Raw genomic sequence first — 16,965 nt, forward strand, 5'->3', positions numbered from 1 at the left:
GAAATTATTTGATTTTTGCCTAAGTAAGATGTTAGTCTACACTCTACAATAATTCACAATCTTTTCAAGTACTTACTTTTCCAAGGATGTTTAATAAAGCTATGGGTCTGCAGTTTTCCGGTTGGTTTTTTATTCCAATTTTATATATAGGGAATAGGGATCACAACTGCTGTTTTCCAGCAGTTTGGGAATACTCCCGTCTCTAAGCTTTAGGTTGTATATGTGAGTTACAGGTTTGATGAGTTTAGGAAGAATGGCTTATCGTTCGGACTGTGAGATTATCTATGCCAGGGGAGCTATCATTATTTATCTTTTATTTAAGCTGTTTATGAATTTGCATTTAGCGTACCTAGGTACTTCAGTTTCGTCGGTGGGGGCGAGGAAGAAGGATTGAGATGCTGTGTTATCTGTTTTATACTTAGATAATTTAAAGGTTTTATAAGAGTTGATTAGAGCTCCTTGAGATATATTTAGTTTTGTTAGGATCTTGTCGGACAGAGTTTTCCCGACTGAAGTGAAATATTTGTTACAATTGTTAAGAGAGCTGTATAGGTATATCATTATTGATAGGTATGTAGAAGTTCTATTGAAGAATTAGTCTGATCAGAGGGATAGCTTATGTTTTTAATGGTTTGCCATGGCATTTTTGTGTTAGATTTATTTTGATCTATTAGAGTGCTTTTGTATTGTATTTTCGCATTTCTGAGAATTATATTACAGAAGTTTCTATATCTTTTATATAATATGTTTGATTGCGGATTTGATCATAAGGAAATGCCTTGGCATCTTTATGCAGTTTCTCACGATGTTTAATGCATCGGATTAAGCCTGGGTGATCCATGTTTGTGCATCTACGACTTACTTTCATTTTAACAGAGTGTTTTTCTATGTTCTTGGATAATATTTCATAAAAATAGGTGGAGGCCTCGTGAACTTTTGAAGCAGAGAGAGTTTCATTCCAATCTATTGATTTAGTGAATGTATGAGAGCGCCTGTGTCAGTTTTTATTCGCCATCGAGGCTTATTTTGTGATTGCTTTGACTTCACGACTAGGCCAATAACAATGTCATGATCCGTTATAGACGATTGGCAAATGGCGCCATAAAGTTTACAGGACGCTTTGATAAAGATGTGATCGAGACACGCATCACCGATCACCCTGTGTTGGTTTTGTGATAGTAGGAAGTAGACAGTGAGAAGATATGAGACATAAATAATCGAAGGACTGTTGAGTGTTGACATGTTGGGTTGCATTTATCAATATTAAGATCACTGGCTACTATCGCTGTAGGTTTATCACTTAAGGTTTGAAGAAGATTATCTAATGAAGAAAGAAATAAGTTGTTGACGGGAATGGAAGGAGTACGGTAGATTCCCAGGAGAGATATGTGATGGTTAATATTTAGTTTTAAACTATCGGCGTTGGCTATTGAAGAATTTACCATAACTGTGTTGTGACAAACTTTAATGAATATAACTAGGTACACCAACAGATTAATTTATCTGGTTGGAGGAGCAAAATGTGTTGTAACCAGGTAAACTATCGATTATGATGTTTTCGTATAGCCAGCATTCAGTTAAAATTATAGCTTCAAATTTATTATGAAATCTACTCAGATTTAAGGCGAAGTCGTCGAAGTTGCGTTGGATACTTCTAATGTTTAATGATAATACCGAAAATCCGTTTGCGTTTGGTTTAAGTTTGGAATTATTATATTCTTCTATGGACTGGTAGGGATGACATTCAATACAGATAGATTCATCTTAATCATTGCTTTAGATGAATCTATGTATCTGTATTGAAAAGTTTGAAGTTTGTAATAAGCTATCAATCTATCTAAAAGTGAAGTTTATGTATAGGTAAAAGTAAATAAAATATTTTTTTTTCGAACTTAAGTATATATTTTCGAAAATGAATCAATATAAAACATATATTCTTGATATTATTATTATTGCCCAATGATATGGTTGGTTAATTGTTGGGCACATATTATGTTGTATAATATGCAACTTTTTCATAAACCTGAATCCTGATAGAATATTGTAGATTTAGAGTGGATATTAACTTATACATTTTCTCAGTGTGATGATGTTCATAAAAATGCTTATACAAATGAGCTCTTCAACTAAATGCTTACATGGAGTGAGCATTTACCTGTAGGCTGTAACATTTCTTTGCATCAAATTTTCATTTGAATCTTTTGCAATAGAAGTCAGCATCATGTTGTCTGCCTTCATGCTTTGCTTGGTCAAATGTTACACCAATACACTCATTCTTATTAAAAACAGGTAGTATCAAAGAACAAATGCTCAATGTTCTGTTATGAGTCAAGACTCAACTGAGTACTCATTCTTAATTTGGATCTTGCTTTCATTTCATACTTGAAGATTAAATTATGTATATCATGAGTTAACATGAGCCTGTCATCTTCATTCATTTTTTTTAATTTTTGCGACACAAGTTGGCCAAACAAATCATTTTCATCTCTCTGTTTTTCTAAATTTCTCTCTTCTATAAGAGAGAATGCTTCATCTATTCGCTTCTTTATTTGTGATAATTCCTCAGACTTCATAGTTTTTTTTCTTTTTTTGCACCGTTCATATTGTGTTGATTCATTTCCACTGCCTTCATCAGATTCTCTTGAGAGTGGTCTTTCATATTTAAATGTGTGTTCCTGAAACATTATTATCACATTAAAAATTGAAATGATGCACAGCACTGAAAATGATGAAATCCAATTTCTCATTGTTGTGGAACATTGGATAGTCAACACGTGATGACAGAATCACCAATTCATACCTCTAGACTACATTCATTACAAGAATACATTCTTGCCTAACTCCCCTTTACAACATATCCTTCATATTTGCTGATGGAATACCAAGGGAGATTGTGTTTAGCATTTTATGGAAAACAATTAACTATGTATTAATAATTATACTATCAACATTTAGTCATGCTATCACTATCTTATTATATCACTATCTTCCAGGAAAAATATGTATTTGACCACAATTTATAGAAGTCATTTACATTCCGATGCAACTGAAATGCTGTGCTACTTACCTCAGTATATTTGGGGTTGTTATATTCATACACTGACCACAAGAAACTGTGCATGGCTTCAAATGCAAACCATGTTGGCTGGTACACATCATCCGTGCTTGAACAGGTGGTATAGGAGTCTTTAAGCTTTTTTAAGTGATCCCTATAAGCAGCCATTAGAGAATTCCTCTTCCTTTTTAATTCTTCAATAGAGCATTGAAGCGAAAATGAATTTTTAATTCTTTCCCAAGCATCAATAACGGCCGTTCTGTTTTTATGGGATTTCGTATTAGGATTCCATATGGTCGGTTCATTCTCCAGAAGTTCAATAAACTCTATCACCTTGGCATTGGTCCAATCCATAATAAGATTTAATTATTATATTATTATTTATAATTTTCATTAGTTTCCGTAAACTAATATTTAGATTTATGCAAGAGAGGCGAGATGTCGATGTCAGTGTCAAGTGTCAACCTCGGAGCAGTCAACTGTCACGATTCACGTACCACAGATAAACTGTCCGTATTTATGCAAAATGGAACCACTCGACAAATTTTCTTTTTTACGTTTCTTGAAGAATACTCATTTAAAAGTGGTCTAAATTCTTATACAAACAAGAACCACATGATTTTTACCTTGGAAACAAGGTATACTAAAAGCAGAAAGGAACCACCAGCAACAACGAATAATACATATGAAGCAAAACCGAACCACAGCACCACGGGACTGCTTTGTTCAAACTCAAACTCAAACTCAAACTCAAACATTTATTTATTCAATTAGACTTCTTTTAGAAGCACTTTTGAAACGTCATTACATATTTTAACATTTACCACCGATTCGGAAAGCAGTATCTACGGAGAAGAATCGGCAAGAAACTCCATAGTTGCTCTTTTAAAAATCATGTCAGTTTTACAATTTAATTTTACAAAATACATTATATGTGTTATATGTACATTATAATCATAATATGCCAAAGAACTGTCCTGTGGTTTTTACGCGACAACCCTCCATGGGTTTTTATCGTCCATATATTCCTTAATACTGTAATAGGCTCTCTGAATAAGTACATTTTTTATATAAGTTTTAAATTTAGAACTACTGAACTCTTTAATATTATGAGGAATTCTGTTGTAAAAGCGTATACCTTGACCCATAAATGAATTTTTAACTTTAGCTAGCCGGAAAAATGGAATTTCAATTTTATTTCTGTTTCTTGTGTCATAACAATGTCTATCTCCTACTTTTGTGTGTAAATAAGCGTTATTGTGTACATATAAAATATTATTAAATATATACTGCGACGGTACAGTAAGGATACCAGTATTCTTAAAGAGATCTCTTAGTGAGTCTCGAGCACGCAAATTATATATAGAGCGTATGGCTCTTTTCTGTAGTATAAATATAGTTTCTATATCTGCACCCCTGCCCCATAGTAGAATTCCATAGGACATAATGCTATGAAAGTAGCTAAAGTAAACCAATCTAGCCGTCTCTTCATCGGTGAGATGCCTTATTCTTCTCACTGCATATGCAGCTGAGCTGAGCTTAGCAGCGGTGGTGGTAATATGGGCCCCCCATTGTAGCTTCTCATCTAGTGTCAAACCAAGAAAAACAGTAGATTCCACAGGGTATAATACCTCCCCGTTTAAAATAATATTCCTTTTCACCTTTTTTACATTTGGGAGGATAAATTCTACACAATTTGTTTTTTTTGCATTTAGTAGTAAATTATTAGCATTAAACCAATCGGATATGCGTGAAAGAGCAGAGTTTACTTCGTCAACATTTGTGTCATGTCTATCCACATTAAATATTAAAGAGGTGTCATCTGCAAACAGTACTATTTCACACATATCCTGCAAATAATAAGGTAGGTCATTAATATACACTAAGAACAAAAACGGTCCTAAGATAGATCCCTGCGGAACACCTATGTTAATCGGCGCACCGCAAGATTTCTCTTCATTAACGACAACGGTTTGTACCCTGTTCTGAAGATATGAAGCTATGAGATCCTGAGCTAAACCTTTGATACCATAAAAATTTAGTTTCCGTAATAGAGTGGAATGTTCTACACAGTCGAAAGCCTTAGAAAGGTCGCAGAATATCCCCAAAGCATTCTTTGAATTTTCCCATGCTTTGTATATATGTGGCAAAAGAGCTACTCCGGCATCAGTGGTAGAGCGCCCCTTTGTGAAACCATACTGTTTGGCGTGCAGTACACCATTTGATGCAAAATAACTACTTAATTGGTTTAAGATTAACTTCTCGAAGACTTTGCTCAAAGTTGGTAATATGGAAATTGGCCTATAGTTATTACAGTCTTCTTGGTCACCACTTTTAAATAAAGGAATAACTTTGCTAAACTTTAGTAAATCAGGGAATATACCACAGTCGCAACACTGATTAAATATAAACGCTAGATGTTTGGCAATATTTTCTATGATATTATTTACTAAATTAACAGACATACCCCAGAGATCACATGTTTTTTTTAAATTTAATGTTTTAAACGTTTTAACAATTTCATCAGCAGTCACGTGGCGCAATTCAAATAATTTGTTACACTCAGCAACGTGGTCCCTCAAAAAGGACTCTGCAAGCGCTGAGGACGAATTTAATTTCTTAGTAATACTAGCAGGGACACTACTAAAGAAATCTTCAAAAGCAAGCGCAACATCAGCACTTTTGTCAATGACCCTACCAGCATTGACAAGTTTTATGGTACTATCATTTGATTGGCTTTTGCCCATTTCACCATTAATAATTGTCCAAACCGTTTTAACTTTATTGTCAGAGTTGCGTATTTTATCTCTGACATACAAACTCTTGGCAGTGGAACAAACTTTTTTAAACGTTTTTGAATAATTTCTAACGTAACTAAGAAATGATAAGTCTTTGTTATATTGTTTCATACCATATAACTCGTAAAGAACGTTCCTGCATCTGAGTATACTAGGAGTTGCCCATTGACTGAATGGTAAATCCTTGGTAATAGTTAAAGATTTAACTTTAAATATTTTTTCATATTCACTATGAATTAATTTAAAAAGATTTGTAAACATTTCACAAGGATTTTTATGAAAGGATTGATCATTCAGGTCAGGCAGTTTATTATCAATATTATTTCTAAATGTATGAATGCCTTTTTTAGTTATAGGCCTAACGTTAATTCTTTTGAATGTAGGTATGTAATCCCACTCAAAAACTACTTTCTGGCCACAGTGATCCGAAGTTAGTGTGTTGAGAATATTTTTTTCTAAACAGTTGCAATCACAATATATATTGTCAATACAAGTTGCAGAAGTAGGTGTTATTCGTGTGGGTTGATCAAAAAGTTTATACAGATTAAATGAATGAAACAAATTAACTATTCGTGTAGCCGTTTGTGTGTGTGAAAGTAAATCAATATTAAAATCACCACATACTATTACCTTCTTTTTACTCCTGTTCAAACAAATAAACGATTTAATACTATTATGTCATTTTATACAAAACAGATCCGCACATACTTGGTACCATTATACATTACACCTATTTCTATTAATAACAATTATTTTTAATATACAAAATGGAACCAGGTTTCTGTGGTATGGTTATGCGTAAAATAAATTCATAATTTAATTGTAATTTTTATTGCAAAATAAAACCAAAAGCATTCGGTTCTATCATGCATAAATAAATATTGTAAAACATCCTGAAACCCATCATCGCTATACGGTACCAAATGCCTTGACTTGTGCACAATGCAGAATGCTTCTCATCTATAAACAACGTATTTCATTACGTCTTAAATAGCTCAAAGTGCAAAACTCCAATTTTTAAAGTAAGACGTCGAACATCTGTCAATATAGGTGACATTCAGCGAAGTATTTCGAATACGTGACGGCCGTTTTTTTTTTCTCCGCGAAGTAAGTTCTATTGTTTTTGTTAATTACCTTTAAAATTAAATATGAAAATGTTTAGTAATAAATAAATAAGGAAGCAATTGGTAAGAAAAGCATTGGAGACGAACACTGAAGATAATAATGAAGATACAACGGATAAGTAGTTTTATTTAATGTAGGTATTTAACTACTTATTGAATATATGAGATGCAGGTATGTACGCTTTATCCACTTTTGATTCATTCCCGATTTTGGAGTGATTTTAAAAAGACAGTTCATTAATTAACAAGTACAAGAGGAATCCTGTGTGGATTTACGTATTTTAACGACACTGTTGTTGTTCACGAAGGCGAGTCGAATTATTAAGAGTCATTTTGTTACGATTCATCTGTCATTGTGAGATGAAACTACTAAACCCTGTTTTAAAAACAACTGTCGATGATCTAGGTACCTACCTACTATTATTGTAAAATACGTTTAGATTCAGATTCAGTACAGTACATTCAGCGCATATAATTATTTGTTTGATTTTAAAAGTCGCGCTGCCACCCACTGTTTTGACCGTAACAAGGCCCTAGCCCGCGAAATTGAAAATTTTAACAAGTTTATTTAATTTTTTGCTAGGTTTGGTCACTGTTGCGTGTGATTTTTGGGTTCCGTACCCAAAAGGTAAAACGAGACCATATTACTAAGACTCCGCTGTCCGTCTGTCTGTCTGTCCCTCTGTCTCATGAACTGTGATAGTTAGACAGTCGAAATTTTTATATATGATGTATTTCTGATGCCGCTGTAACAACAAATATTAAAAAAAACAGAATAAAATAAATATTTAAGAGGCTCCCATACAATAAACCGTGATTTTTTTGCCGCTTTTATAGATAATGGTACGGAACTCTTCGTTGCGCGAGTCCGACTCGCACTTAGCCAGTTTTTTGTACATGGCGCATGTACTTACAACATACTTAGTCGTCTAGTAGGGACACGGCTTTATAAGAACTAATAATATTTTGCTGTCGCCATATTATATCTACGTATAAAAGCCACGCGGCTTTATTGTTTTGATTTAAAGCTTTTTTCTTTTTATTATAGAAGATAACGAAGAACCTTATACTTCGACGCCTCTGGAGAAGCTTTCTTCACCTTCAAGCGATATTCAGGCCATATTACATCTCATTCCACAATATGCACAGAGTTTTTATAACAATCTTATTAGTGATGATGCAATAGAAGACCACATAGATGGACTAGACACGGTGGATTTCGAAATCCAATTTGATGATAACGTCGAATAAACGCCCTCTATATGTATTATTTTATATATCTTTTTAATTAAAGCTTTATTACGATATTATAAATACATAGTTTCATTTATATCATTAAATTCCTGGGTTGTGGTTCTTTTTTGTATAAGAGAAAACCTATCAATTGATAAATGTTAAAAGGAACCACATGCACATTTTCTTAATTATCTAGAAAGTTTAAGAGTATTCAGAGCAACTTTATACACACATACTGAAATAAGTAATTTATCAATGAATTTAAATAAAATAAATATTAATTTTACTTCATCTAACAGAGCTGCAAATGTTTTTGTAAATCCTTTGATATCTCAGAAGTGCGTGTTTGCTGGGTGGTTCCTTTTTGCTTAAATACGGACAACTATAAAGGTTAGACCGCACTAAGCGAAACTAGGCGACGCATCACGGCGCGACATGTTAAATTGCCGATTGGTCAAATTTCCCTGAGTCGCGGGCGCGTAGTTTCGGTATCACGTATACCTCATCGATTATAGGTACCTCATACAGTTTCATAATCTAATGCCTCCTCCACATTACTCGCGAAGTTGAACGAGGTTAGACGAATAGAATAATGTAGAGAGGCACTTCGGCTTACTTCCTCCAACTTTACCTCGCCTCGGCCGACTTCCGTTTGTTGTCGGTTTTTGCGACCGAGTCAAAGGGCACGAAGTTACCCGAAGTTCGTTCTGAATATGAACGTATGCGCTCCTCGCGAAGTTGAACGAGTGTGTAGTGTAGCACCGCGGACTTCAGTCAACTTCGACCGAGTGCTTCGCCGAGGAACTTCGCGAGTAGTGTGGAGGAGGCATAAAGAATATAACTAAGCTGTGTCGCGTCACTAGGCTACAGCTGCCGTGTAGTTACGCCTATTGAAGTCGGACTTTTATGCTATATGTATGAGACGCTCAGAGCAATAAACCTATAGAGTACTTGTATCGAGCGTATACAATTTACATATATTTGTTTCTCTCTATCTAAAGAAAACGTCGTATGAAAGAATGAGACAGCTATAGACAACAAGCTACGTTTCAACATAGTCATGGCACCATTTTTACTATAGGTACGTCTTTAGATAGATAGAAGGTGATAGTGATGGATGTGCTTCAATCGATAAAATCGTGAATGTATTTTGCATTTACGGTTTCGTGAAATAATAAATAAAAAAAATAACAAAACTTATAATTAATTTCAGTTGAATACATTATTTGTTTAATCCTACGTATATAATAAATGCCAAATTATGCGAGAAGGGATGTTACTCTTTCACTGCGGAACCGATTACAATGAAATTTTGTACATACACACATAGGTTAGGTTTTATCCCGGAAATCCCACGTGAACGGGAACTGTGCAGGATTTTCTTTAAAAACGCGGGCGGAAAGCTAGTATATTATAAAAGAAATTTTAAAACTTGAAATGTAATTTAAAATAAAGAAGGAAATGATGATAAAGTTAAAGGAGTGAGGAGAAAGGCACAGTCAGCATGAAGGAATCATTCAGCATTTTAACAAGTTAATAAAAGGACAGTCTTAATGAAAACATTTTCCTAACATCCTACTTATAAAGCGAAAGTTTGTGAGGATGGATGTTTGTTACTCTTTCACGCGAATACTACTAAACCGATTACAATGAAATTTGGAAAAATTACTTTTGATCCCGTAAATCCAACAGGAATGGAAACTATGCGGGTTTTTCTTTGAAAATGCATGTATATTAAGTATGTATTTCAATAGTAGTTTCTCATCTATGAGAACTGTCATTTAATCAACCGTTTAATTTTCACATAGTTACACATTTAAAGTAACTTATGTGTAAAAAATTTCAAAATAAAAATTCACTCTCTTTAATCAAATGTATTTATTATCTACAGGAACAAAAAAAAAAAACGTAAGCGTAAGATTGCACAATTCTTCTAGAGTATCTATCTTGATAACCCGCAGGCTCGAAATGCAGTGAACACAATATAGCAAATTGTGGCGGCGTCCAATCAACTCATGTCTCATGTTTTATACCCATTTTTTATTTAGCTCTGGAAATCTAAAACAAAATGAATTTATTAATAATCTGAAAGAGAAATTAATAAACAACAAACGGAAACTAAAACACATAAGGCAAATAAAACTACCACGTGGTATGTTTTATTTTCCTGCGGTAAAAAATTTACATCTATTATTTGCAACAACAACTACATATAAATCTGATATAAGAAACAAAATAAATAAATCAACGTTAATATGAAATAGATTTTTTGTCATATATCGATAATATATACGCTAGATGTGTTACAACACTACGGTGGTAAACAAAATGCCAAACGTGATATTATTGTGACATTTTTTAAAAATTATTTCATTATTTTATATTCCACAACCCCATAAAGTGGGTAAATGTTACAGTTACAACATAAAATTACAAAAAAGCGCTTGATAAAACCTTCAAATAGGTTTAAAACATAAATATTTATCAATTTGCTGAAAATCACTTACCGATGGAAAGATATTTTTACATTGTTTTTATCCAAAACTTCCATTCGACTAGTGATAGCCGGTTGCTAAACATACAATAGTTATTTTAGCACACTGACAAATAAAAAGAAACACTACACTTTATATTTTCTAAATATTTCGTTAAAAACACTTGACGCACTGAGCCCACCAGCTGGTTGGAAAACAAACTGACTGCCGGCGCGCTACGTTTGAAGACAGTGCAGATACTCTATCGCTATCTCAATCTGGCTTATGCTGTTATTGACTAAGAGTAAGTAGATTAGAAAATATGTATTTTGTTCTGTCTCAATATAAGAACTCTATAGGTTTATTGCTCTGAGATGAGACGTATGTACATGCCGTATCTCTATGGCCGCATCCACAGGGCAGGCCACGGGGGCAGGCCCACAGGGCAGGCCGCATCTCACTCAAAATAATTATGTCAAAATGACATTATTTTGTAATCTGTGGCTCATGGTTGTAACCAATGTTGTAACTTGTCATAATCATACGCCAAAATAATATTCGTCAATCGTCAGTCGTCTCCATTCTTCGTGATTACTTACCTAGGTACAGTGTCGGCCTTCGATCTTCCATTCATATATTAATTGTTTGATACCTCTCTCAAATTAGTTTTATGAAGTATCCAAATAAAATGGCTAAACTTTAAACTTAATAGTTTTTACACGTTATCACAATGTGGAAATATGTAACGCGGCGACTGAGGGACTCATTAGAGAGGAGTGCTAATCATTTTGATAAACGCAGTTGTGGTGGTGTAGTCAATTCATCAAATGGATTATCTGACGACGTTAACAAGAGGTCCAATACACCTTGTTGTTGGTTCACATCACGCAAACCCTGGAACTCGTATCAAAATGATAATGATACCAACAGTAAAAGATGGAATTTTGATAATTTGAATTGTACTTGGATCGGTGCCATTACATGGGTAAGCATTACGTTTTTATCAATCCTTTCAAATTTAAGTCTACGACGATGGCACGATTTATATTTATTATAATAACATATTGATTTTGGGCACAATATGTCACTTGCTATCCTTACTTTTACTTGTTGATAAACCTGATTTTTAATGGTCACTTTGATGGCGTCGCGTCAGTCATATTATTATGTATAACTAATTTAACTACATCCATTTTTTTTTTCATTTAAATGCCAAAACACTATGATATATAAAAAAGCTAGATACGTTACCCGCTTTCTATTTTGGCAAGAAAAAACTCAGCTAAGTGCCCGAGTTTCACTTAGTCACGCACCATTCAGCGTCGTGGCTAGACGTTCTTTTTATATTTTAATCGGCAGTTGTTATTAGTTTATTACGAAGTACATGAGTGAGACATCTATTATGTCTTGTGCGTGAGAGTGAAAGAGAGAACAACTTTTTGATAATGCGTTAGTAAGTAGGTATGTATTAATTACGCTGTTTTTTAGTGCAATGATGTTGGCGTATACCGCATCTACTAGTATAATAACGTAATGGCACCGAATACCGACCACTGATTGATACGTCTAAATGAATCCTTTAAAAGATAAATTAAATACTCTAGAGGTCATAAGAAAAAATGATATTATGAAAGATTACGAACTTATATTTTAAATTATGCACATAATTGTATTTCATAATGGCTTTTTATTACCTAAATTTGGATTTTAACTGTCACGACTGGAAATTAACTGAAAGCACCATTTTCCGACCGACTGAGTACAAATACACGTGTTTCCGACCACTGAGTAGCTAGATTCCGACCAGTCAAATATTTTCTACTAAAATCAACTTTATGATAATAGAAATACAATGGAAATTCGTAAAAACCCGTTTCGTCTTTTCACTGCATCACGCGTGGACCGATTTCGATAATTCTTTTTTTATTATATCACTTGAAGTACGAGGATGGTTCTTATGGAGAGATATTTTAAATATGTACCACGGGCGAAGCCGGGGCGGACCGCTAGTTTTAAATAATATTTGAGCATTTATTAATTATTATAATAACAAAAACTAACTCTATGTTAGACTGTAGTAGTTTAAAATTACATTTACTCAAACTCAAACTCATAATTTGCCTCACTGGTCATCCACACTAAATTAGAATGTCCCATTGACTACTTTGCCCAATTCTAAAATCCATTTCACCAAAAGTATTATTTCAGCTAATGAGAATACTTCAGCCTCTTTTTTATCACTCATGATGATGACCTGAAATAAACACATGCAATTTCACTCAAGCACAGCGCAAGCAAAAGCAACCCAGTTGGACGGAAACAGGGAAATATATCGCACCTAGATTCCGACCAAACCTAAATTTGCGTAATAAAGCCTCTAAACCAAAATTGATATTCATTTTTAGTTCATTTCTATTTCATATGGACACTTATAAAGATCTCACAATTTCGTAGTTATGCAATTATGTGTCATAAACGTAAAATATAGGGGTTTTAAACCAGACCGGTCTTTGTAAATGAATAACGAAAAAATCAAAAAAGAGTGTCAGTTAAAACGTATATTACAAATAATCCATTAAAGTTAGCATTGGTCGCATACAGGTGTAGTATATAAGCATAGCGTTTAGAATAAATAACATAATACGAAACCTCCACAAAACAACATGCATAATAGATAATTACCTTCTTTTACAAAGTGCGAAATTCCGTTTACCGACCGATTCGGTCGGATTTCGGAATGTTGTTATTTTGAAAAGCTCCTCATTCCGTCCATAATTATTTGTCCAAAAAAACCTATAAAAACACGCTATCTTTGCATGTATATTTTAAAATTAATAATTTAAAACACCAATAAAACGTTCAAAGTAAATTAACCACAAACTTACCAGAGTATTTAGCGTAAAAATCCAAATGTTTATTTTCACCGTTTTATGTTTTTTTCGCATTCAATTCAATACAAACTACACCCTCGCCTAGCTTTTCTTGGATTGACGAAATGTCGGTTAAAATTTGAAACCCAATTTTGGACAGATGACGTACGATAAGTGATTGAATCGAAAGCCTTCAGTTTCACGAGTGTCGCGCGTATTTTAAACGTTTTATCAAATAAAAATCAAAATGGTCGGATAGAGGAGGCTAGTCGGAAACCGGTGCCGTTACGTTAGGTCATTGCCAAAACATATAATATTTGGAATTCAGCATTTCATAGTCTGATTTCAATTGTTCCTTTTTTTAGAATTGATCAATCTTAAGATAAAGAAATCGGTTAGGATAGTTTAATTTATTAAAAGAAATTAAATTAAGAAAGCTTTTTTCACTCCATTACAGAGTAGTGCGTTAGTTTTTGGATGGTATTCCGGGCAACTTATCCACTGGAAGCTTAAGGATCATTTCAAACAGACTAAATGCACAACCACCAACACATTGCTAGAATCCTTTCAACCCATTAAAAACCGGAATATCAAGAGTTTAGAAGCAGGCTATGAGGTACATACTGCAAAATCCTCCACTGTACATTTGATTTCAAATGATCATAGTGGCGATAAGCAAGAGAATGCAAGTGCCAGTAAGAATAGCTCAGAAAGTTCAGATGGTGACTTGGGAGAGGTGCTCAATTCAATAGAAAATAAATTGGGCTTAGCAGCAATTGAAAGTGGACATCATCAGGATGGCTTGAACTTGTTGAGGTATGTTTTATCTTATATAAATTTATAATCGATTGTGATCGAATTTTTTCTATTCTTTATAAATTTATATTTATTAAGCATATGAATGCCATTAAACCAAAAAATATAAATTCAATGTTTTATCTTTTTTATACAATTTTACATAATAATATATATGTAGTAAATACTACTTGATTGAAGATATTAAAAGTGACTATGTATTCTTTAAACCTTTAATAATATTAAATGATTAATCCAAAAGTTATTATCAATGGGCCCTTGCTTTATCTAGATTATATTTCAAGTTTCGTCTGAGATGTTAAATAATAATTGTTAACCAAATAAAGAGAGCATGTCTCTTACATTCAAATAGTATTAAATTTATAAGCTTAAAGACTATATCCTATATGTATATTGTTTAAAGGATAAAAATTATACACATCATAGTGATTCCTTGATAATAAAATTTTAAGTTTAAAACAACTCTTCACCAGGTCAGCAGCCAATAGAAATCACCCTCCTGCCCTTTACAATTTGGGACTTTGCTATGAATTGGGTCTTGGAGTAGAAGTAGACGAGAAAGCAGTAAGTATACACTCATAACTTCACCTACAGAAGTCAAAGGAAATTCCTATGGAAATAGATGAAGTAAAAAGTATTAAAATCATATCATAAAATCGCTCATTGCAACATGAACAAAAGACAAACAAACATATAAACACATATAAAATCTTGGTTCAATATAGATTGTTTGTTCAATGATCAACCCAACTACCCTCAATTTGTAAATAGACTTTACGATTGACTGCATTTGTTGACATCGAGGCAGTATTGTATTCATTGAACACTTATATTAGATTGTAGAATATATTTACCCCAACCCCCTTTTGATATCTAAAAATATAATACATACTGTAGGATTTCTTACAGAAACATTTTTTCACTTTTATTTATAAAAAAATAAATTTAAAATTGTATAAATCTTCAGGCAATGGAGCTATATCGATCAGCTGCAGCCTTGCAACACCCAGGGGCACTTTATAACCTCGGCGTTTACTATGCACAAGCTCGAGGTGGTCTCAGTAGGGACACTACAACCGCAACCCGCCTTCTACGACTAGCTGCTGTTCAGGGTCAAGAAGATGCAATTACAGCGTTGAAGAATCTTGATGTAGATATTAATGAACCAGCGCCGCAAGGAGATAACGATTTATGGTCGAAACAGTTCAGTCAATTTTCACATAATGAAAATATCGTACCAACTTTTTCTTCATTGTTTATCGAAAATCTTAATAATAATCTTGGTTTCAATTACGAACCCGTAGTTTATTAAATTTTATACGCAAATAATATGGTGCTAGTGTTTTTGATTTTTATTCTTTCTTATACCTAGTTTTACTTGCATTTACTTAATAGGCAAGTTTAATTGGTTTTAAAATAATAAAATATGTATCTTAATTCTTAACATACTAAAACTAAATGTTTTGACGAAAATATTTTCGAAAGATTAGTTTTAAATTCCTTAATTGCGTTAAAATTATTGTGACGTAACGGTCGTAGATATAACAAAAATACTTTGTGACATGCAAAATATCTTATTTTTATTCAAAGCTATATTGTTCTAAGAACATAATATAGTTATTTAAAATGTCTAACGAAATTAAATTTCGTAGAAATTGTGAGACTTTTAAGTACATTAGATAGTAATATAATAATTTTAAAAGAATCATGCTTACTAAAATGAATGAACCTTTTATTTTTGGTTGTTTTATCTAACATATAATTATTGCTTCCTCATACAATTTTTCCCATCTAATATTGCTGATAAGAATAATGTATCATGAGATCTGATTTAATTGAAAACATGACTTGGGATGGTCATAACATGGTACATGATGAAACGAGAGGTCATCATACTTCCTACATCCGCCTTGACAACGTTCTATGACAAGAATATCTGCGAAACATTTGAAAAACTATGTTGTTAACAATAAACGATATATCAAATAAATTTGGTGTTTTATTTTGGTCTGTTTCCTATCCTAAACTGTATAATTTATTTTATTTGGAATGTGTGATTTATTAGAAATACTAGATTTTCGCCCGCGTTTTAAAAGAAAACCCCGCATAGTTTCGGCTGCTGTTGGCTTTCAGAAATAAATAGTAGCCTGTCTTGTTCTGGGTCTTCAACTACCTACATACCAAATTTCATTGTATTATCGGTTTCAGTACCTAGTATTTGCGTAAAAGAGTAAAACTTGACTAAAACAAACATCTATCCTCATAAACTGTCGCAGAAAGGTCGCAAATAAAAAATTAGCAGGATTTGTACATTTTCTAAATCAAAATTACCTATTTTGCATTTAAATACCCTTTTCAAAAAACCTTGGTATTTTATTTTAAATATTTTATAATTAGGCATAGTTAGTGAAGATCAAGTTGAAACATATTATAAGAAGGTTCAGTCATTCATAAGCTAACAACTCAATAGTCGTTTATGCAGATTTAAACTATATCTGCCTCACAATAAGCTCATTTCCAACCGACGATGATTTGGCACAGATCTGTGTTCCGACAGACAACGGGTACAAATTTTTTGGCACAGATCTGTGT

General features: G+C 33.2%; 2 protein-coding genes across 2 annotated transcripts in view; one reads left to right on the forward strand and one right to left on the reverse strand.

Annotated features, from left to right (window-relative positions):
- Window positions 1-1,914: 1,914 nt before the first annotated feature.
- The window catches only part of LOC123700808, a 535,837-nt gene continuing 520,786 nt past the window's right edge, over window positions 1,915-16,965 (reverse strand). Inside the window, exons 3-4 of the mRNA XM_045648148.1 lie at window positions 3,068-3,457; window positions 1,915-2,675 (exon numbers count right to left, since the gene is read on the reverse strand). Coding sequence (XP_045504104.1) covers window positions 2,322-2,675; window positions 3,068-3,409 — 696 coding nt within the window. The 5' untranslated portion in view covers window positions 3,410-3,457 and the 3' untranslated portion in view covers window positions 1,915-2,321. The remainder of the gene's footprint in view (window positions 2,676-3,067; window positions 3,458-16,965) is intronic.
- On the forward strand, window positions 11,281-16,363 carry LOC123700804. The gene is made up of 4 exons (XM_045648143.1): window positions 11,281-11,672; window positions 14,015-14,373; window positions 14,847-14,937; window positions 15,341-16,363. Exons 1-4 carry the CDS (start codon window positions 11,418-11,420, stop codon window positions 15,683-15,685), a joined length of 1,050 nt encoding a protein of 349 aa, XP_045504099.1. The 5' UTR covers window positions 11,281-11,417; the 3' UTR covers window positions 15,686-16,363.

The sequence above is a fragment of the Colias croceus genome, chromosome 20 (genome assembly GCF_905220415.1).
Source record: "Colias croceus chromosome 20, ilColCroc2.1".
Taxonomy (NCBI): Eukaryota; Metazoa; Arthropoda; class Insecta; order Lepidoptera; family Pieridae; genus Colias; species Colias croceus.